The 22,428-nt window shown below is 43.0% G+C and overlaps 1 protein-coding gene across 3 annotated transcripts; it reads right to left on the bottom strand.

The window, feature by feature from the left end:
- Nucleotides 1-22,046, bottom strand: RBBP7 (RB binding protein 7, chromatin remodeling factor). Of its 3 annotated transcripts, none has more exons than XM_032840828.1 (12): nt 21,712-22,046; nt 20,726-20,870; nt 15,927-16,072; nt 12,518-12,691; nt 11,373-11,488; nt 7,632-7,792; nt 6,754-6,880; nt 6,556-6,633; nt 5,709-5,785; nt 3,791-3,848; nt 1,152-1,262; nt 1-455 (listed from the first exon to the last, which is right to left on the bottom strand). In XM_032840828.1, exons 1-12 carry the CDS (start codon nt 21,725-21,727, stop codon nt 387-389), a joined length of 1,278 nt encoding a protein of 425 aa, XP_032696719.1. In that variant the 5' UTR covers nt 21,728-22,046; the 3' UTR covers nt 1-386. The 3 variants fall into 3 exon arrangements, with proteins under 3 accessions (XP_032696719.1, XP_032696718.1, XP_032696717.1); XM_032840827.1 differs by lacking the exon at nt 21,712-22,046 and adding an exon at nt 21,148-21,310 and having other exon boundaries at nt 12,518-12,664; XM_032840826.1 differs by lacking the exon at nt 21,712-22,046 and adding an exon at nt 21,148-21,310.
- Between the last annotated feature and the right edge of the window lie 382 nt (nt 22,047-22,428).

The following is a 22,428-nucleotide window of genomic DNA, read 5'->3' on the forward strand; positions in this document are numbered from 1 at the left end:
TTTATTTTAAAACTTTATTTCTGCAAAGCCAATCAACAAGTGTTGGAGGGAAAAAGTGTAAAAGTTATTCTTGCATATTTGGGAACAGCAAGCACTTAGTTTGAGAAAACAAGGACTTAAAATAGTTGAATCAAAGGCAGTACCCTGCTACTTGTATTTTAAAACAACAGTGATGTTCTTTCTTAAACAACATTCCTTTCTTCCCTAAAAGCTACAATATGATACAGTACGCAATAGCTCACTTGAAAGTGCTAGAATCAGAAGGTAAAGAACGCCATACGCCAGCCCACTTACATTTCCTACTACACAAGGCCTTTTCGGCGCTTGATAAACCAAGCATTCATGTAGCATTACATTCAACAGGAACATTTCTTGTACTTTGGGTTTTAAGATCCTTGCCCCTCCAGTTCCGATGTTGTGACATCTGACTCTTCATCATTGTAAATATTTTCAGCCTGGAGAGGACAACCAAATAAATGCATAGGTAAAACTCACCATGGTTTTTTATAAAACCTCCTAAAAACAGCATTTAATTCTGTCTAGATTTTAGGATTCACTGGTCAGCGTGTTTCTGTGTTGGACATTTTTAGAGTAATTTACTTAGTAGTTCCCCCCCCGCCCGGACTTGAATAAGGAAAACCCAGGGCCAGTGTTCTCATTTGGCAGAAGAGCCCACCGAGCCACCAAGCTGCCCACGTGCTACCACTTTCTGTAGTAAAAAGTGTTTTCCAAAAGCATCTCAAGCATCCCTGAGATGAAGCACCGGCCCTGCGGGTTAATGAGAGGGTTAACACCACCTCAGAAACACTAGGTGCTCAGTACTCCGCTTCCGAGGACTCGTGGACGCTTTGCTCCCATCCTTCATGCCCATGATGGAGCAGACCCCGGACCTACAGCAGTGACGCCAAGAGCCCAGTGGACGAAGCGGACGACATCACGCAAAGCGCAACAGAGGCCGAGTCCCCGTCTGTGTGCGGACACAGATTTCTCCTGACCTGACAGGTGCATGCTGAACTTAAAGACTTGTTAAAATGGAGAAAGGTCTTTTAAGATTGTGCACATTACACCAAATTTAGAAAAGCAACCATCTGTAACAAAAACACTTTGAGTGGATGTCTCTTCATTCAGGAAAAATAAACACTTGAGCTCACCATTTGCCATATCTGCATGATGTTATCCTCAGACACCGAGCAGATGACCCAAGGCTCATTGGGGTTCCAACTAAAATCTGATATCTTGGCGGTGTGTCCTCCATGAATAAACTGTTAATAAGAATTTTAAAAAGCCTTTGTTTCATATCTTAGTTTTCAGAGCATCAATCTTGCAACTGAGGTTCAAAGGGAGGGGTTTACAGGCTTAGTAATCCACCCCTTGCTGCCTTTGCAAGTTTCCAGACCCTCAAGAAAGATGGGACAGTCCAGGGAACGCCTGGCTACCCTTTGCCTACACTCCCGATACAAGTATGTGCACAGGTGCGTTTCTCTCTCTCTCTCTCTCTCTCTCTCTCACACACACACACACACACCCCTAAGCCGCCCCCCCTAAGTACTTCACCCCACATCACCCAAAAGTAAAAGTAAGGACATCTTCCTACACAACCACAATGCCATTTCTATACCTAATACATTTAACATTAATTCAGTCTCATTATCAAATCTATGTACTTCGGTACAAACAGTTAAGACAATAAATCGTAAAGTTCTGTTACAGACTCTCCACACTGGCCCACCCGAGGAGCCTCCTGGTTCTCCCGCAGCCCGCACACATTCCCTTCTCCCTCTAGCACACCGCCCAGCCACCCTCCATCTCCCCAAGGGGCATCACTCCCAGTAGGGATTCAAAAAACCAACCAACCCCCAGGGTCCGAAAGCAAAGCCCCCCAAAGGGTAAGCAGAGGGCTTTGCTGTACAATGATGAAAGCGGCAGAGACTCCCTCCCTACAAGACACGGCCTCATGGGAAAACACTGGACCTCCCTTACCTCAGAATTAAGAATCAGAAGGAACCATTCTCACGGGGACAATGTGAATGCAGTCTTGGACCGAAGTCCCACTTCCTAACGAAGTCTAATTTGACTCAAGTTGACAATGAGGTTACATGCAAGGTAACTGTTCTACCTCATCATTTTTTCAGTTTAAAAATGACAGGAGAAAAACGGCTTTTTAGAATCGTGTTAAGGGGGGACATTGAGAGAAAATACGTTAAGACTACAGGCTTGGGATGTACAGAGAGTCCTCAAATCAAGACACTGTGGTACTAAAATTAGGGTGAGCATCCAGCTTGCCACAAGTTAGGTGTCCCTTGATTTCAGGCTCTCCAGTGAAAGGAGCAAAATCCCAGTGAATTTCCTCAAGGACCACAAAACCGTTAAAGAATCGTACTGCACAGGGTACCCCAAAATCGCTGGGAACCTTGAGAGCACGCCAAGCCGAAGAACCAGTCACAGTCACCTCCTATCACTTCTACGGAGCTAGCTAGGCGGACCCAGACACAAAGCGGACCGCTGGCTGCCAGGGGCCGAGGACAGGAGCGGACTGGGAGGTGCTGAAGAGCAGCGCTCCTTTCTGAGGGGAAGGAAACGTTCTGGACTGTGGCGACGGCTGTAGAATTCTGTGAACAGACTAAAAACCACTGAATTATATCCCTTAAACAGGTGAACTGTATGGTATGGGAGTTCTATCTCCAAGTTTTTACCAAAGTAAAGTAAGTACAAACGGCTGGACGATGGAGGACAACAGGTGATGGCAACGCCTCGGCTAGAGACACTTTAGAACTATGAAGCCACGCAGCACGGCACAGACTCTGCAGACTAAGTCACTCAACAGAGAGTAACACCGTCTAGGCGCCGTCTGTCTAGGGGATTTATTGAGAATTGCTCTTCTTTAATCGGCAGTGCAGTGCACAGAACATGCTGGCATGTCTGTGTTGTCACACCGCGTGTCCCTTTCCGGCCACGGCAGTGGGGTGTGGCGACGCGCTGTGCAAGGAGTGCGGGGATCCAGGGCGTCTGTGCCACGTGGGCTTCAGTGAGCATCTCCGGTACGTAGGGCTCACCTTCGAGGGCCTTCTTTACCTTTTAAAAGCGGTGGGCGAAGCCCAAGTGTACCAAGACCTGGTACTGACCTAGGAATGAAATACGCTACGGTGGACTGGACGACCATCCGCCAAATGACTGGCGGACACGAACGTGGATTCTGAGGGGGAACCGCCGCGAAGTGCAGCCACGCGCAACGGTAAGGGGACCTGAAGCGCACACTGCAGAGCTCGGAAACGGGAAGGATGAGGACTGACGGGACAGACCCACCACAGAAACCTTCAAGGGCCGAGGAGATGCCGAGTGATTCACTTAGGAGCAGGAGGGAGATGGTAAACACTTGGCACCAACAAGATCCAGAATGCTTTCTTTTTCTGGGCAGGGAACTTAAAAATCAAGTCACTGGAATACTTCTGTACTGTCAGATAATGTGAAGTATTGCTAATTCGGTATCAATACCGAGCCCCCCCCCCCCCGAATAACCCCCTCAGAAATACTACAAGTGGGAATCAGAAATTTCATGATTTTCTAGGAGCCCCAATAGTTCTTAGTGAAATATTCATAAAAACCTACTGTGCTCTATTTACTATTTTCAACAAATGTCAAAACCCAGTCAGAATAACCTTTAAGACCAATCTGAAATCCTCTCCAAGAGCTAGCATTTGGAGTTCTGACTCATTTCCAGATTCATGGATCAATGACAGGCAGTCCAATCTGCACATGACATTTCATCCTGCATAAGAAAGCCAATATATACCAGGAGTTCTGGAGGCCCGTCTTCGGCGTCTTCTGCTGATTGTTCCTCTCCAATTTTGCTATCAAAAAAGAACATACCGCTGTCAATACTGAAATTCTTGCAGGTTATCAGTGTTCACAAAACCAGCATCAGCCCACAAAGGCGTCTTAAAATGCACACACTCTAGAGACAACATTTCTACACTACTGCCAATGACAACTTCTGTATTAGTTACTGGTGGGATGTTCACCTTCTGGAAATGATAAAAGCTGTTCATAACTGAGGATGCAGCACAGAAATTGTTGATAATAAATACTAATTTAAAATTCATTATTTAAAAAAACAAAATTCATTATTTTTAACTGTGGCTGTTTGCTGCACTGGATTTAAAAGGTAAAACTTAAGATATAAGCCAAGGAAAAGAAGAAAAAAAACTTAGCCTAACAACTTCAACATGCCGAATCTGCCAGCAGCCCCAACACTCTTTAAGTCACACAACAAGTATCAGCCTTGATATCTTGCCCCAAGGTGGGCTTTGCTAGTAAGAACTGCTGAAAAAGCAACCTTCCAAGTGATACTCTTTCTTCCTATCAAATTTAAACCAAACACATGGGACTGCTAGACAATGATGTATATCCTCCGGTCAGGACTATTTCAATCTGTAATTCTATCCAATGTAATGTAATTCTAACACTACGCAAGTCATAAAAGAATTAAGAAACTTCACAAAGCCTCCAAATTTACTACTGGCACCTCCAGGGACAATTCAGCCGCCAGGGCATCAGACTGTCAAAGCCTGCTGCTTGACTTCGGAGTTTTCAGTTTCTACTTTTACTACTAAAATTGTTTTCAAATGAAACAGTGTAGACTCAAATATCCGCTTTCAAGATTCTCTACATTTCCAAGATTCAATCATGGCTAGAGTTTGTTCTGTACTAATACAGAACGTTAGATGTGCAGAAGTTTTACAATACAAGTATTTTATTCCAGTGTTTTATGTTCTGTGCACTGAAGAACTGGTCTGCGGTCTGTGATGAAGATGGCCTTGGTTTTAATAAACTAAAAACTTAGTCTACTTCAAAGCAATACATTTAAAATAAGGATTTTAAATAAGTTATTTCTTGGTAATGATTTAAACTTAGGATAATGATATCTGAGAAAGGCTCAAGAAAAGTAAAGGAGTCTCAAATTCTTAGAATGGCAACTCTGAGATCAAGGAACTTTACAAAATTGGAAGAACTCTATACTGAGCCCCAGAAGAACGTAAGCTCGCTTACAGCACTGCCTGTGCTTATCCCGTTCCCAAGTGTATCCCCAACAGCTACACAGACCACAGCAGGAGCTCAGCTCCTCAAAATGAAACAATGAAAGCACAGAAGAGCAAATGATAGAAACACTAAGAGTGCAGGTAAGAGACATAAACTAAGAGCGCACATACGAGACATAAACAGCTAACATCTATACCCCTTTCTATGCCAACAGTGTTTTCAATATAATTATTTGGATCGTTAAGACATACACACGCCCCCAACTTCATGTCTGAATACCAACAACAAAAACTCATCATATAAATTCATTTTGCATTCCATTTGCTGATTCACTTGTTTTACAGAACCAAGACTCTTCAGGAAGGTACTTGAAAGTTGCTTTAATATTTGGCTTATTAGTCTGACTTCGGGTCAGGTCATGATCTTAGGGTCCTGGGATCGAGTCCCGCATTGGGCTCCCTGCTTGGCGGGAAGCCTGCTTCTCCCTCTCCCACTCCCCCTGCTTGTGTTCCCTTTCTCGCTGTGTCTCTGTCAAATAAGTAAGTAAAATCTTAAAAAAAAAATTTTGGCTTATTAAACGGGGATCAGCAAACGACTCTCGACTTCATGAATTACACCATCTGTCAGACTGGCATACTTATGCAGTTTCTTGTCACTGGACTTGGAGTTACCTTAAATCCCACACGTTCAGGCGGCGATCAGTACCACTTGAAGCCAGAATAGTTTCATTATGTGGAGACCAGTGGACCTAGCAACACAGATTGGAAAGTGTCAAGTATCATCTGTTCCTACGTTTGTGGATATTATTCTAATCCTTGAGACCTTCCCATCTTCTGTTCTCTATCCTCTTCTTGTCCTATCCTTTCAAGTGCTCTTAAATGGCCCATGTCCTCAGCCTGCTTTCCAGGAAGGTCACACCCCAATACAGGGAGCTCAGCTAGGAATCCCCATAAAGTTACTCAGCCCCCTAACTACCCCAGAAGCTTTTCAACTTTTCAATTAAGTGTATCTTAAACCTATGCAATTGAGGGGCGCCTGGGTGGTCAGTGGGTTAAGCCTCTGCCTTCGGCTCAGGTTGTGATCTCAGGGTACCAGGATCGAGCCCCACATCGGGTTCTCTGCTCAGCAGGGAGCCTGCTTCCCCCTCTCTCTGCCTACTTGTGATCTCTCTGTCAAATAAATAAAGTCTTAAAAAAAAAAACCTATGCAATTGAAACCACTTAAAACGATATACAAGGTTGTTTGTTTTTTTCCCATCAGAGGATCTACCATGCTGGATACCTTAACTAAAGAATCCTTGGATTTCACTTCTTAAACTGATCCTGTTTTGCAAGACTTTTTGTACTTCTAAAGTTATAATCTCACAGAGCTCCAAGTTACTTCCGACTAGTTAACCTACACAGAAGAGGAACTTAAAAAAAAAAATAGCATGCCTGCTATAAAAGCAACAAGATTTTAAATTTCCCCCATCAGAAATTACCAAAAACCTGACAGAGACACTAGAAAACTGCCACATACCTGGAAAATTTCATCTTTATGAGATTCAAAGGTATGGAGTTTTAACTTTAAATTACGCAGATCCCATAAAGCTACAGTCTGAAGAAAAATAACAAATGAAAAGGAATTCATTTCTGCACTTTACGTTGAGTTTTAGAATATCTGACTAGCACAAGACAACTGGATTCATAAACACCAAATACACAAAGACTTGGAAACCTTATCTGCAGAGCCAGTTGCAAGAATGAACTCGCTGTAGGGGTTGAACGACAGGCAGTTGACCTCGGCAGTGTGCGCGTCCACCAGGTGGCTTGGCTTGGAGGTGGTATTGGACCTGGTGTCCCATCTAAAACACAAAGGTACAAGGCACACAGCACAAGACAGAGCCACCCGCCCCTCCCTGGCTTCTCACACCTGTTTCTGGGTCCACGCCACTCCACACCCCCCTTATTTCTGCCACGCTTGCCCCTTCATGGACACCCCAACCATGTACAGAGCTGCCAATTCGGACTGCCAACCATTAAGTGACATATTCTAAACCTACAGAAAATAAATTAGGGCTATCATTTCCAGTTACTCATTTATTAGATTCCTGTCTTAATACCAACTATTTCAAGCATACACCAACTACTACACAGAGAACAATTTAACAATTTGATACCTACAACCTAGCCTTGTCAAGTCTTACTACTTGGCCACATTTGCCTCAGATAGGAGTTTATGAAATCAAACACATTACAGGCAGCCAAATGCAGCCCCGTGGCCATGACCCGACAGAATCATTCTTAGCCCTCATCTTCAAAGTCACCGCGACCCCAATTTTGACATTTGCCACTGCCAAGAATGTTTCTTCATATTTACTTATGTTTTCTTTTTTCCAATAAAAAATGGTGTTTACTCATATGTCACAGTGACTTTTATACAAAAAAGCCATTACACATGTATGCTTTCCTGTATGTCAATTATACCTCAGTGAAGTTTTTAAGGCCAGTATGTAACTTTAAAAAAATAAGTAAATCAAACCACAGGCCACCACAATCACTGATGGTCATTCAGGACACCTACATAGCAAGACCCCACTGAACCTTCCACCTTACATCATAAGTTTCTGATCATCAGCAACTGATCCAAATAAGGACTCGTGGAGCAGATGCCAGGCCACATCCTCTACAACAGCCGAGTGGCCAGTGAAGATGGCTTTAGCATCCACAATCTTGCCTTCCTTTGGTCCTGCGTTTATATCCCACAGACAGACAGTCTAAAGAAGGAAAAAATAAACAACCTTCATTAAAAAATTATTGAACAAGGGGCACATGGCTGGATCAGTCAGAAGAGCTTGTGACGTTTGATCTCAGGGTCAGGAGTTCAAGCCCCGTGCTGGGTGAAGAGATTACTTAAATAAACTTAAAAAAATTATCTAACTATATAAAAGGTAGAAATAAACACGAGAAGAAACATAAATAAAAGTGAAGCTTCTGAAACAGAAGAGTGTATGCTTGTACCATTCATCATCTGAGATGCAGAGGGCAAGGTAAGGATACAGTAGGGGGGATGGGGAAACCGAGCATGACGGCAGGCAAGAGACAATCAGGCTCGAGTTTCTACTGACAGCGTTGGTGGTATAGTGGTGAGCATAGCTGCCTTCCGAGTTTCTACTGACATATCTTCAGTCAAGTATCTAAAATTCATCTAGATTACACAATGCAACACAGAGCCCAACATTCAGTATCTACTGAACAGATATTTGTGTCCTAGAAATTCACACAGGGCTGGGAGATTGGAAATTAAAACTAAAACATGCTTCTTCAACAGCAAAAATATTTGGATAAATCTTTGACTTCATAGCAGAAACCACTACAAACATTAAGAAGTGGGACAGGTGAATAACCCAGAAACCCCAACTAGGCTACTTTGAGAGGCCAAAGTTTAGGGCCTGCGGACAGATCCCCACAGTGCACTCCTCAAAACATCAGCAGAACCCAAGGAGAGGCCATGGGCCTTCCCCAGGTCCCAAAGATCACAGATCAGTAGGCTCTGCGACCTGAGGCTTCAAATGACAATTATCACAAAGTTAAGAGGAAAGTTTTTATGAAAAAATGTTGCCAGCTACAAGGCAATGATTATCATCCACATGGTTTAAAATAAAAGGTAATTTCATTAGAGTAAATTTGCTGCAATAATTCCACTGACACTGGTATGGGGTTCATCTCTTCAAAAATCACTTTCTTATCCAAGTCTCTATAACAAAGCTATTTCCCAGTAATAGCTATTTACCCAGTACCAAAAAAAAGTTTTATATAATACACATACCCTGAGTCTTTGTTGATACACACTCAGATGCACAATTTACAAGCACTGAAGAGAAAGTAACATGTAGAGCTCTTGCCATCCTCCCCTGCTCATTTCAGAAGGATCCTGGGAAGATTAGCAAGAAGCCTGGCACATGCAGAGCCCTTGGAAAACTTCAGCTATTATTATAACTAGCAACTCCCAGCCTGGAGTCTTCAGAATGCACTAGTAATTAAGTTACTGAGCATAACCCATCCTCCCTGTTTTAGAGACTCAACCATGCCCACTTTGAGGGACGTGGAGGAATGCTTCCTTTCAGAGAACTAAGGGAGACCCTTGCTTCCCAGCCTCTCTTGTGGCTGGGACACGATGTTGGCTCCATCAGTATGGCCACAATTTTGAATTGTGAACATCAACAGGGAAATCTGTTCTCATGACTGCCAGTGTGGGGGTGGGGTGGGGAGGGTACACAGCAGAGTGTAACATCCACTAGCCTCTTCTCTGGGTTGTAGGCCATTTTCTAGACAGCACAGCAATTCTGTGAGCTGCCCAGGTCCTTCTGATAAATTTCTTTTCTGTTTGTATCAGCCAGAGTTGGTTTTGCTTGCTTGTACCTAAAGATTCTTAACTGGGCCAATTACCTACTTTCAATATTTAAAAAAAAGCATAACAGAAATTGTGACCAGTAGAAATATAAAGAAGGTCTTTGACGTGACAGGCCCCGTTCTAGGCAGGAGGATATACGAAGGAAGAAGGTAAAGAACCTGTGGCCAAGTTACAAGAGCTTTCAAAAGCTCCAAAACTCTCAGCTCTGGGCTAGAGTTACAGCAAACATGTTTTAGTTACAGTATGGGATCCATGAAGGAAGGTATGGAGCTGTAGGTGGAAAGAATGCTACAAATATTGATCTGCAATAAATTAACAAGATCATTTTCCATTTGTGTGGTACTTTTGTTAAAATACTTGTATTAAGGAGGCCAGGATAACTCAATAGGGAAAGGTTAGTCTTGCCAACAAATGGTGCTAGAAAAAACACAATAACCACAAGTGGAGAATGAACTTGAACCCCTACCTCACACCATATACAAAAATTAACTCAAAATGAATAAAGGACCTAAATGTAAGAGCTAAAGGTGTGCAATTCTTAGAAGATAATGTAGATGTAAATATCTTTGTGATGTTGGATCATGTAATGGTTTCTTAGACACGATATCAAAAGCATAAGTGACAAAATAAAAAACACATAAACTACAATCAAAATTCAACTTTTGTGCTTTGGAGCACATCACCAAGAATGAAAAGACAACCCACAGAGTGGGAGAAAATCTTCTGAAATCCTACCTGATAAAGGACTTGTATTCAGAATATATAAAGAACTCTTACAACTCAATAAAAAAACCAAAATTTAAAAATGGACAAGGGATTTGAATACATATTTTTCCAAAGAGCTATAAATAGCCGATAAACACATAAAAAAGATATGCAACATCATTAGTCATCATCACCACAAGGAGGTAAACCATTTCACCCTCACCAGGATGGCTAGAATAAAGAAGACAGACGACAACAAGTGCTGACAAGGAAGTAGAGAAACTGGTACCCTGGAGTACACATTACTGGTGGGACTGTGAAGGGCTGCAGCTGCCTTGGAAAAGCTTGGCAGTTTTTCAAAAAGTTAAACATAGAGTTAGCATAGGACCCAGTATTTCCATTCCTAGGTAATTACCCAAGAGAAATGAAAACCTACATCCACACAAAACTTAATACAAAAATGTTCACACAGCAGCATCAGCCAAAATAGCCCCAAAGTGTTTAAAAACAAAAAAAGACCAAAAAAGCAAAAAGGGCCAAGCAGGAACAACCTAAATGTCCATCAACTGACGAATGAATCAATTCCAGCACATCCATATAATGGACTACTCAGCCATATAAAGGAGTGACATACTGACCTATGCTTCAACATGGATGAACCTTGAAAAACTTGTGCTAAGTGAAAAGAAGCCAGACAGGGAAAAAGCACATACGATTCCATTTATGTGATTTATCAGGAGACAAATCTATTGACATAGAAATTAAATCAGTGGTTGCCAGGAGCTGGGGGCAGTGGGGGGCGGTGACTGCTTAAGGGGTCTGGAGTTTCTTTTTTGTGCCATTTGCTGAAAATGTTTCAGGATTCGATAGTAGTGATGACTGCACAGCTTTGTGAATATACTAAAACCCAATGAATTCTACACTTAAAAAATAAACTAAAAGGTAATTTCTGTTTCACAAACACGTCATAGTTTTCATTACAAAGATACATTTGGAAATAATGGGACACCTTTTGCCCACCTTCCCTCCATTCTAAGGTTGCTTCAAAAGAGCTCTGTGGAATCCTAAGGCTCCAACAGGGCAGTCTGATAACCATTGCTCTAAATCCTGTGAAAACGTTATCACAATAATCATGAGTATTATCTTAGAAAACCTTTCAACTACACAGCGCTCCTTCAGTGCACAGCTCTCCACGACAGTCTTTAAGTACATGAGATTAGGAAGAATAAGTCTCTCACATGATCGTCTGATGCACTTAGGAGATGTCCACTCAAGTTCGAATTCCAGGAAAGACCATAGCCTTCCTTTTGGTGGCCTCTTAACCTAAGATCAGGATTACATTCTCCACTTGGGTCTAAAAAAGGAAAGAAACACATTAACTACGAAGTGATTTTCTGTTTATCAGTAGTAGTAAAAGCAATCCTCGGTCCTTAATGAATAAGCCCTAACATTCATTATAACGTTTGAAGAAGCGTCATATACAAACGATGACTTGGGACTTGGTCTGACCCACAGCCACTCTGAAAAGCTGTTCTCTGTGCTTCATTTCAAATACTCAATGCAAACCAAGTCTCAAGACCATAAAGTAACGGGTTCCTTTGCGAAACCGAGTATTAGCTCCAACGCAAAACACTGAAAACTACAGCTATGCCCTCAGATCGGAGTGGCAACCTGCCCCACCCCAGATCAATTTTTTTCAAACACTTTTGTGAGGAAAGAGTTAACACAGCAGGTCTGGTTGCTCAGCCCCTGCATGACTCCAGGGTAGCCCGCAACCATGACTGACCCTTAGCCAACCCCTAGGAATGTGACCCTCACAAAATTCTTCATGTCACTGACTGATGAAGCTGTGTATGCCCAGAGCAGTGAGGCATGCCGTAGCAGCTCGTCAAGACTTGCAGGGTTGTTTAGCAAGATTCATGATGTATCTGGCTTCACTGCTGGGGTCCTGAGTTGCCCTTGCCATGGCTAGTCATAGAACAGCATGTTCCTATGTGACTAGACCTCTATAAAAACACTAGATCCTGAGAGTCAAACAGGCTTCCCTAAGCAGAGACATTGATCACATGCCCCTTCAGTCTACCGCTAGAGAAAAAGCATGTTCTACGTGGCCCTAGTGGGGAAGGACTCAGACGCCTGTGCCTGACCTCTCTGGACTCTGCCTGTTGCATATCTTTTCCTCCTGCTTTTGCTCTGTAGCCCCTGCTACAGTAAGTCCTAGCCAGGAGCAGAACCTGTCTGGGAGGTCCTTCCATTACATCAACTGAATTTTGAGGGTTTTTAAACCTTTAAAAATTATAGATTACACTAGTTTGAACGACCTCACAGCAATTATTTTTCAAGAAAAATGTTCAAGCGATGGCCTGATTTCATTACTACATACCTGGTTTAGCAGGGTGCTTTGTGTAGTCAAAAACCAGCACATCAGAAGATGGAGTTTTGGTAGCAATGATGTGAGGATTCTGCGGCATGTAACGAGCACGGTTTACTTCTCCTTCATGGTTAATTTTAATTTCACATTCAATTTTTCCTGTTACAGAACCAAAGCCACCAAATTCTAATGTGAGAAGAAAGAAATAAACACATACACTTACGATTAAAAATCACAAGTCATTTAGTTTAATCCACCCAACAGATTTTAACCTGGCAAAACACAACACAAATTAACTAGAGAACACAAAAATTTGGGTTTACTTGCTACTTGGAATTAATTTATTCTCAAAGCCCATTTGAATTGGAAAATGTTGATAGCTATTTCATGCAAGTTAATTGTTTTACCTTGGATTTAGAATAATTAAAAACTGGCCTCTTTCAGTTGTAAAGAGAATGTAATTATTTCCTAAAATCAGAAATCGATGCTAACTAATCCCCACCCAACCCTAAGACATAGACATACTGGTTCCACCAGCGTACTGAATTCAACAGCTAGCGGAGTGCCGAAGCTCAAATGAGGGGGCTGGGTGTGAATGAGACTACAGTGTTGAATAGTTATTAAAAAGGCCTTGGAAAAGCAACAAAGTCATATAAAAAGCATAAGGAACTTCTGAGAAGCAGCAAAATAATAGCAAGAAAGAGTCCATGTAGAGGACATCTAAGCAGATAACAGCAAACAAGAACATTTTTTTTGTGTTCAAAGATTAGGAACGGGAATAGTTGATGCTTAAAAAGTTTGGAGGTTTCACCTCGTGATTGTGTTATTTCTTCCTGACCTAGAATGCCGCTTCTCCATATATTCCTTTTCTGTTCCCCCGTATCTCAGGTTCGGGAACACTAACTCAAATGGCTGATGGAGCCAGGCAGATAACAAGTAAAACGGACTGGCTGGGTCCCAAAGAAAACCAACTGAAAGCAGCAAACCACTTCTCAGGTTCAGCCAGCTCTTGCTATACGGGAACGCTTAATGAACACTGGCTCCCATGGTTTAATACTTGCACTTGGCCACTCTTCTCTGTGGCAAACGTAGCTTACTCTTCTGTGTGGCTGGAAATCACAGGCCAGTCCACACGGCTACGCCTACACAACCATATACAATCACCTTTTTCCTTCTCAGCATGTTCCTTTTCCATCGTGTCAGTGGGAGAAATCTGGCCCAGCCTTTCTAAGACTGCTGCTCACCGTGAGACTCTGCTCCAAACCTGCCCCAACTTTGCTTTTCAACCCACCACCCAGCCCTCCACCGTGGATTCTAAGGGCTCTAACATTTCTAATATAAAGACACTCAAGTTCCCTAACTCCTTTACTTAGAACAACCCGAACGGCTCTCCTCTTCTAAAAAAACGGATTTCCAGTAAGATTTACTTTCAACACAGGGCCTTGTTTTCTCAAATTCAAGAGTTCGAAAATAAAAACCACCATTTTAATGATAAAATACTATCCATTAAAAAATACCGCCACTGAAAATAGAGAGAGGTGTTAACCGCAGGTTATTTCAGTCACTTGCCGGAATGGAATACAAAGAACAAGGGACCTCGGCAACTCGGTACCTCCATAAATTACGCACAGAGACTAAGTCTGAAGCCAAAAGTCCAATAAATACATACTTTAGGATTAAAATCCACTGAAAATTTCTCATTATGATTTTTACAGAAATAACGCATAAAACTGTAGGGAAACGGACTGTGAATTGTGGCAGTGGCAAAGGGATTAAATCATTTTGGAAAATAGTTTTAGACTATATTAAGTGGACAATGAATATGCCATAGGACTCAGCAATCCTACTCCGCTAGATGAATTCTCCCACATGTGTACAAGGAGACATGGCAAGGATGTTTGCCGAAGCACCGTTTGTAAGAGCAAAATACCAAACAGAGGCAGTCCAACTGCCCCCTGGTAGAATGAATAAAGGAAGGTTTAAGCACAACGGAACACGACATGGGAGTTAAAAGGAGGCAGACATCTACGTGGTTTACACACATACACAAAACAGTACCCAAAGAAAAAAAGTGGAAAAAAAAACCTTTATACAGATTTACTACTGTATGAGTAATAAAAATACAAACAGTTAAAAATGGCACAGTAATTTCAGGACAGTGGTAAATTCTTTAAAGGCAGGCAAGTTAGGAAAGGGGTATAGGGTGGCAGGATTTTAGCTATAATGTTTTACTTTCAATATGAAAAAAACTGAAGTAAATTCCTTAAAATGTTAAGATTAAACCTTATTTAGGGCTGTGCAGACAGCACTAACCCAACAGGTCTGATTGCTTAGCCCTTTCAGCTCTGGGGACACTGGGACCATGAATGACCCTCAGCCAAGTCCTGGGAACATGGACCTCAGAATGTTCTCAACGTCACTGATGGATTGATGATTTTGTGGAGTACACCTGGAGCAATGGACCATGCTGTACCAGTTTGTCAGGGTTGCTCTGCACAGATACCAAGATTGACGACATGCACCTGGTTTCATTACTGGGGTCCTGAGTTTCAGTTGTCTTAACTGGCTGCCAGAAGGACATGCCTGTGAAAACAACCCCCCACCAGAGTCTCAGATCCTGACACTCAAATGGGTTTCCCTGGGCAGGAGAGAGAGATTCTGCACATGTCCCTGTTATTTGCTGCCAGAGAGAAAGCACGTCGTGTGCAGCCCTGGAGGAGCCTTGTGCCAGACCTCCCTAGACTCCCTGGTGTGTATCTTTTCCCCACTGCTTTTGTTCTATATTCTTTACTATAACAAACTTTAGCCATGCGTATAATTTGCTATGAGTCTTGTGAGTCCTTCTAGCACAATGACCAACCTTGGGTGATGGTGGGAAGACCAAATCATGGGAATGTACGTTTGACAGGGGAAACAGGGAAATCAATAGCTTCCGTAAAAAAGCCACTGTTAACTGTTTGGTACATACGCCTCCTCTGACTTTTTCCTATATACACCCAATACATATTATTACTTTTTACCAAAATGGGTACTACAATCACACAAAGGAGTTAATCTATCCTGGACAGCTTTCCATACTAGGGCATACAGATTTGCCTCATTGTGAGTCTGTGTGAAATTTCAAATTTATCGCATTCTTAGGAATTGCTGAACAGTATTTCAAACATACCATAATGTGTTTAACCAATTTCCTATAAACTAACATCTGGGTTGCTAGGCTGATCTTAATTTTTCAATCCTGCAAATAATGCTATTGTGAAATCCTTGTGCACATGAAATACTTGTGCAAGTAGTTCTATGAGATAAACTCCTAAAAGTTAAACTGCTGGGCCCAAAGATATTAATAGAAAACTGTAAAAACATATTAGAAAAGAAGGCACACTTCCTTAAACACCAATACTGGAATATACGGTATACCTACCACCCTTCTCACTGTCACAGTGGGAAGCATCAAACTGTGCATCATCATTCGGAATATGGACTCGAGCAACCACGAGATGATTCTGCTCATCAGATGTGTGAGTCCCCAGCACTAGCCAATGAAGGGCATAATCCTTTCCTTCCGGTCTGTTTAGGAAAGAAAATAAGTCACACTAACCCTAAAGAAATCAGTTGCTAACAAATTCAGTCCATCTCCAACCTCCACACTCATAATCATTGACTTCTCACCTAAAAAATATCTTCCATTTTAAGAAACTAGACATTTCTAAATTTTCCAGTAAGAGGCAACAAGACAGAATGGAAAGTTTAAGCACTGAGCCAGAAAAACTGGGTTCAAATCCTGGCTCAAACTAAAATTAACTATATGCAATTCCTTAAATCACAACTTCCTGGGGGCCCCAGTTTCTTCACCCGAAAAACAGGTTATGAGGGCAAAAGGCATGAAAACTCATTATTAATGTTCATGGTGCTTAAAGTCTATGAAATGGGTTTCTCAATATTATGGGGGGAGGGCTGACGTTACCTTGGTTCCATAGAACTCATTTTGACGCTAAAGACCCACTGATGCTCCTTGGCACCGTGGACCAAACAGTGAGTTTTACATCAGTATCTATTAACAATGTTTCCCCATTTGTATTATCTAGAATAGCAATTTTCGCCTATGCTCTGTGGTCCCACCTAAGTGAAGAGCGCCAAAACCTAAGGCTCTAGGGCCCCAACACCAGACAAATTAGGCTACTTAGGTTTCTAAAGTTCAGTTGTACAAAGGATTCAGTGGATTTTAAAAAAAAGGTTGAGGATTGCTTCTACAAATATAATTTACTAATAACTAATAAAAATACAAGATGAAATTTTACCATGATTTGGCTTAATGTAAAAAAGAACAATAAATACAAGTCCAAGAACAGAATAAGGCAGCCATGGCTAAGCAATAGCAGCTTGTTTGAAAAAAGGCATGAGTCTCAGTCAATATATTTTCAGTGGCCAAAAACAGGATACGGCTACCAAAACAGTTAATTTCCTCTTAGACACACTTATATGAGGGGGGGCAATATATGCGAGCACACACCCACTTATTTTTAAATGAAAAAAAAAAAAGACATACTTAGAAAACTAGGTTCTAAGCAATATAGTTTGGGAGAACTGAGACAAAACAAAATCTTTGTAGCTCAAAACAAAAGGGAACTTAAACACATCTCATTAGAATCATTTGAAGAGAAATAGGAATGCTTGAGAGAAAGGAGGCATTGCAGAGCAATATTATGGCTAACATAAAAAAAAGTGACTTTTTAGGAGCTTAAACAGAAAAAACCAGCACCTTTCTAAGGAGCATGGTCCAAACATGGACTGGAGTTTGTGAAAAATTCCTTGACTCTAAAATTCAATTCACGTATCCCCTGACACAATAATCATATAAAGATTTTTTTTTTTTTACTGGAAATCCTTTCATCTCCATCATTAAAATACAAACCTATTTTCCTGAACCAATCAATATTACAATGTTTTCCTCCGATGCTGAATGAACCTAAGACTGCAGAAGCACTAATGTTAAAAGACCTCGTCCATTTTCAGTGCCAGAATCCTTTGATCACTTAGACTCCACTGCTAAGAAATTCACCTGACAAGCACAGATTATTACAAGGTTATTCTCAGCATTGTCTTAGTGGCAAAAGATTGGTAACAACCTAAGTATCCATCAATAAAGAACTGGTGACATAAATTATAATATATTCATAAATGGAATTCTGCGGAGCCCTTAAAACAAAAGACCGTATCTATCTAAGCATGCGGAGAAGAAAAAGTCTCCAATATAAACTACCAACTGTAAAGTGAAGTGAATAATGAACAACTTGCTACTATAAAAAAAAAGATGGACAGGAGAGGCACCTGAGTGGCTTGGTTGGTTAAATGTCCAACTCTTGGTTTCCGCTATGTTATGATCTCACAGGTCCTGGGATTGAGCCCCATGTTGGCCCTGCACTCAGCAGGGGGTCTGCTTAACTTTCTCTCTCTCCCTTGCCCTCTGCCCCTCCTCCTGCTGATGTGCACATACTCTCTTAAAAGAAAAAAAGATGGAGGGGAAATATGCATATGTACTTATTTCTGGATGGGTTTTAAAAAATGCCAAAAATAACTGTCTCTGCTTTGGGTAATAAAACTAGGAGAATAGGGGACATGGAAAGGAAACTTATATTTCACTCCATGCACTTTGTACCACCTGAATTTGAATAATTACAAAGATTCTTAAGTAGAGATTTAGTCTCAATGTGTTTAATAGCTAATTATTTAATAAAAGATATATGGAATAATGAAATTACTTCTTAGAAATGCCTAAATAGAAATTTTTAAAGGCAAATCCACTATGTGGACAATTACCTAACTCAGTTTTTAAGGACAAGAGTTCAGAAACTGTAAGTAATTATTAGAAGTATGCTCTATGTAGTATGTAGGTAGAAGGCAGGCCTTATGAGGTTGACTAGGATCTAGTTCCTCAACGACTCAGGGAGTAAGAATAGTCAACGTTTCCAGTGTTCCATATAGTAACAAAACACAATCAAAGTCCCTTCATATTCCAAACAAAATCCTGCAAAAGCACCACAAAGCTATCCTCAACATCCAAGAATGCAGGCTGCCTGGCATTTTCTTGCATTCCCAGAGCAACTGCACATCCCACAACCAGATCCCACTTCTTTGCATGCAAAGAACACCATGGAATACACAATTTAGAGTATTTTCTCTTAAGTTCTTAAGTGTTAATATAAAAGTAGTATGGTGGTGGGGGGCTGCTGGCTCAGTAGGTGGAGCATACAGCTCTTGATCTCAGTTGTAAATTGGAGCCCCACGTTCGGTGTACAGTTTATTTAAAAATAAAAATCTTGGGGCACCTGGGTGGCTCAGTTGTTAAGTGTCTGCCTTCCGCTCAGGTCATGATCCCAGGATCCTGGGATTGAGCCCTGCACAGGGCTCCCTGCTGAGTGGGAAGCCTGCTACTCCCTCTCCCCCTGCTTGTATTCCCTCTCTCGTTGTCTCTTCATCAAATAAATAAATAAGACCTTTTAAAAAAATAAAAATCTTTAAAAAAGCAGTACCTGGGCTAAGAACTTACAGATCTATCATCTTTAAAGCTGCTACACAAAACATATCATAGGTAACATTTTTAAAAGACTTGAATACACAGTTTTCATTGGAATCCAAATGGAGAAATACAGTTATTACACTCTAATAAATTATTTCTGAATACAAAGGGGTGGGAAAATCAGCACCAGTCACCACTTACTGCATACTTACTCCATGCCAGCACTTTAACAGTGCAGGATCTTATTTAATTCTCTCAAAAGTCGGCAGTCAGAACCACCAGCACCTCCATTTACACATCAGACAGTTTGGGGGCAGATACTGACCAATGTGCCTTAATTTAGCTACTAAGAAGCAGGGGGCAGGATTCAAACTCTGGTTTCTAACCTTAGAGTCCCACCAACCCCCACTGTTTTCTTCTGTTAAGGTAGGTCAAAAAGATCTAAAAGAATGTAAATTAAGCTGTTAAAGCTTTTAATTTACTTAACAGGAATGCACCAAGAGTCAAAATTAAGTGGTGCTCTGAGAACCCGAATACCCTTAAGTATTTGATGCTCAAAATGGTTATGTCAGTGCTTAGAAGTCTCCATCATTTATTTCTTGGCTAACCCTTCCCACATTTGTATATCTACACTGTGATTTTTTGGGAACCCCAATGGAAGTCCTACCTGTATGGAAGACGGTGTTTGCATATGGAGAATCTGTCCGTTAAAGGAGTAACCTTATATAAAGTAACTTGCTCTTATTTTCATAACTTGTCTCAAAATCCCCTTCCTAGATTAATTTTGTTAATGCTCATTAAATTATATGCTCGCATTACCTAAGTTTTATAGTTTTAAAGTATATGGCCAAGTTCCTACTAGAAAAAGTGCAAAGGCATGAGAAAGGTGATCTAATACAGGGCTTGGCTCAACTCAGGGATACTCAGTTTTTTTAGCTCAAAATCCCTTTCCACCACTTACAGAATGTGTGATCTTGGGAATTTTACTCAATGTCTCCACCCCAGTTTCCACAACACAAGGATGATAAAAAGTAATCACAGTACACTTTTGAGTATTAAACCAAACAAGGGGACACAAAACTTCAGATGTGCCAGACCTTATTTTAAGTGTTCAATAACGCCAGCAATTGTTACCAGGGAATTTCTAGAAATGGCTGAAAAAACACTCTTACGAAGACCAACAACCTCAAAGTGTATTCCACATTATTAGCCTAACATCTTTTCTTTGGCGAACCGTTGCTAAATTATTCCCCCCTTTGCCAATTAAAACCTATTCATACTGGAGTAGCTGATTACATGGATATGCTCACTTGGTAAAAATCCACCAAGCCATATGCTTATGATTTGTGCACTTTCCCGGGTATACCGTATTTTTCAATAAAGTTGTAAAGAAACCCAGCCCCCAGCGGCTGGATTTCTTTGGGGTCAGTGGCCCCCCAAAATGCCGCTCTGTATTGAAACCAAAAAAATGTCAAATATATCAGATGAGTCCCACAAATATCATTAATCGCACTTTATCCCCACATCTACATATCAGAAGCCATCCCATAAATCACTTAAGTTTCGAAAATATAAATCACCTGCTACCTCATCCAAGGGCTAAACTGATTACATACTCCTGTTCTATATGTGAAATGCTGAAACTAGGAAATCCACGGCAATAGTTAAATCTGTGCAAAGTAAAAGTTACCAAAAACCCTTACTTAGTCACTTCAGGAAGCCACTGAACGGTAAGACTCGGCCACTGAAGAGCATGGGTCATAACCAGGTCATACAGAAACGGTGTATTCTTCTTCCAGATTTTATATTCTTCATTGATGACACGCTCCTCCACAGTATCTTCAAACACTGAAATTTGGAGAAAGCCCATACAATTAAGCGGCTGAGAAAAATCGAAGTCAGAATCTGTATACAGATACTGGAGGTCACCTCGAGATGGCCACACCTAATCCACTCAGATTTACCTCTAATTTGGACACGAACTACTCTTCCAGAACGTGGAGAGAATATTTATTAACACCAAGAAGCTTATTTTTTGCACTTAGAAATCAATACCGCTTGCGCATACAGAATTGGGTAATTACACAGACAACGATTTTGTTTCGCCAGTTACAGCTGTTCGCACCTGTTCTAAGATGACGACCCGTATGTACAGGGGCTCCACGACCTACGCGGGGAGACGAATCCACGTGTAGCAGAAACCCCTCGGCCCGCTCCCTCCATCCCCCACCAGGAGCGGCCTCCGCTCCCACGAAACCAGCGTCAGCAGCCATAGGCCGGCGTGTTCCAGAATCCCCCGGACAAGGGCCGCGACCCCGAAGCGATCGACGCGCGCGCGTGGAAGGAGCAGCCGTGTCCGCTTTCCGGTGGCGGAGGCCGCCTCCGCCCGAGAGCCAAGGGCGCCGAAGGGAGCGCCGGAGGCGGGGGAAGGGAGAGTAGGGGGGGCAGAGGGGGAAGGGGGCCCAACTCGCGGCCCCGCGGCCCCGCGCCCAGCTCCGGAAGTGCTCGGAGCCCTCCGGCGCCTTGGTCCCGTCCCGAGTAGGCCCCTCGAGGCGCGCGCCTAGCCTCGCGCCCGGCCCCGCCCCCTGCTCCTCACGCCAATTCGCGCCTTTCGCCGGCGCGTGCCGCGGCCTCGCGCGCCCGCCGCCCCCCGCGGTCCCGGCGCGCGCCGCCCCGCAGGGCCTCTTACTCTCTTTACTCGCCATCTTGCGTCGGGTCGTTCGCCCCTCGCAGCCGCCGCCGCCGCCGCCTCGGACTCCCCTCGCTAGCCAACAGCAGCCCAAACGCAGGCGTTCCTGCCTCGCCCAGGCGCGTCACACTCTTCTAGCTCTCGAAGCGTGAGCTCCGTCTTACAGCCTGAGTGCTCCCCAAACGCTGCGTCTTTCTCTCCTGCCTCCTCCCCGCTCGCGGGTACCGAGGTCTGAGGCGCTCTTCTCTCTCTCTCCAAACTTGGAACGAGACTTTTCAACCCGCGCCTCCCAGCCCGCCCAGGCAGCTGAGCGCAGGCGCATCCGCCCTGGGAAAAGTGAGAGGCGGCGGAGAGGCGGGCCTGGGAGCCAACGGCTCGGTCGTTTCAACCAATGAGGTGCGTCAGGTAGGTTTCACGCGGCATTTGGAGGCGGGCTTCTGGGGGTGGGCGGGGCGTTCCGCGGCAGGAAGTTGACGAGGCGCAGGCGCGAGGACTCGCCCAGCGCTCCCAGGGCCGGGCGCGGGGGCGGATGGGGGCGCGCGGGGGTGGGGCGGATGGGGGCGCGGCGTGCGGGCTGCGCGGGGGCCCGCGAGCCCCGGGGCCGCGGGGCGTGGCTGCTTGCAGCGGCCGTGGCGGTGGGGTAGGAGGGGGGCAGGGAGACTGCCGCCGCTTAGCCAAGCAAAATATCAGAGCGAGGGAGGAAAATGGTTTCTAGTC

Source organism: Lontra canadensis, unplaced genomic scaffold (genome assembly GCF_010015895.1).
Source record: "Lontra canadensis isolate GAN:19392208 unplaced genomic scaffold, GSC_riverotter_1.0 scaffold116, whole genome shotgun sequence".
NCBI classification, from domain to species: domain Eukaryota; kingdom Metazoa; phylum Chordata; class Mammalia; order Carnivora; family Mustelidae; genus Lontra; species Lontra canadensis.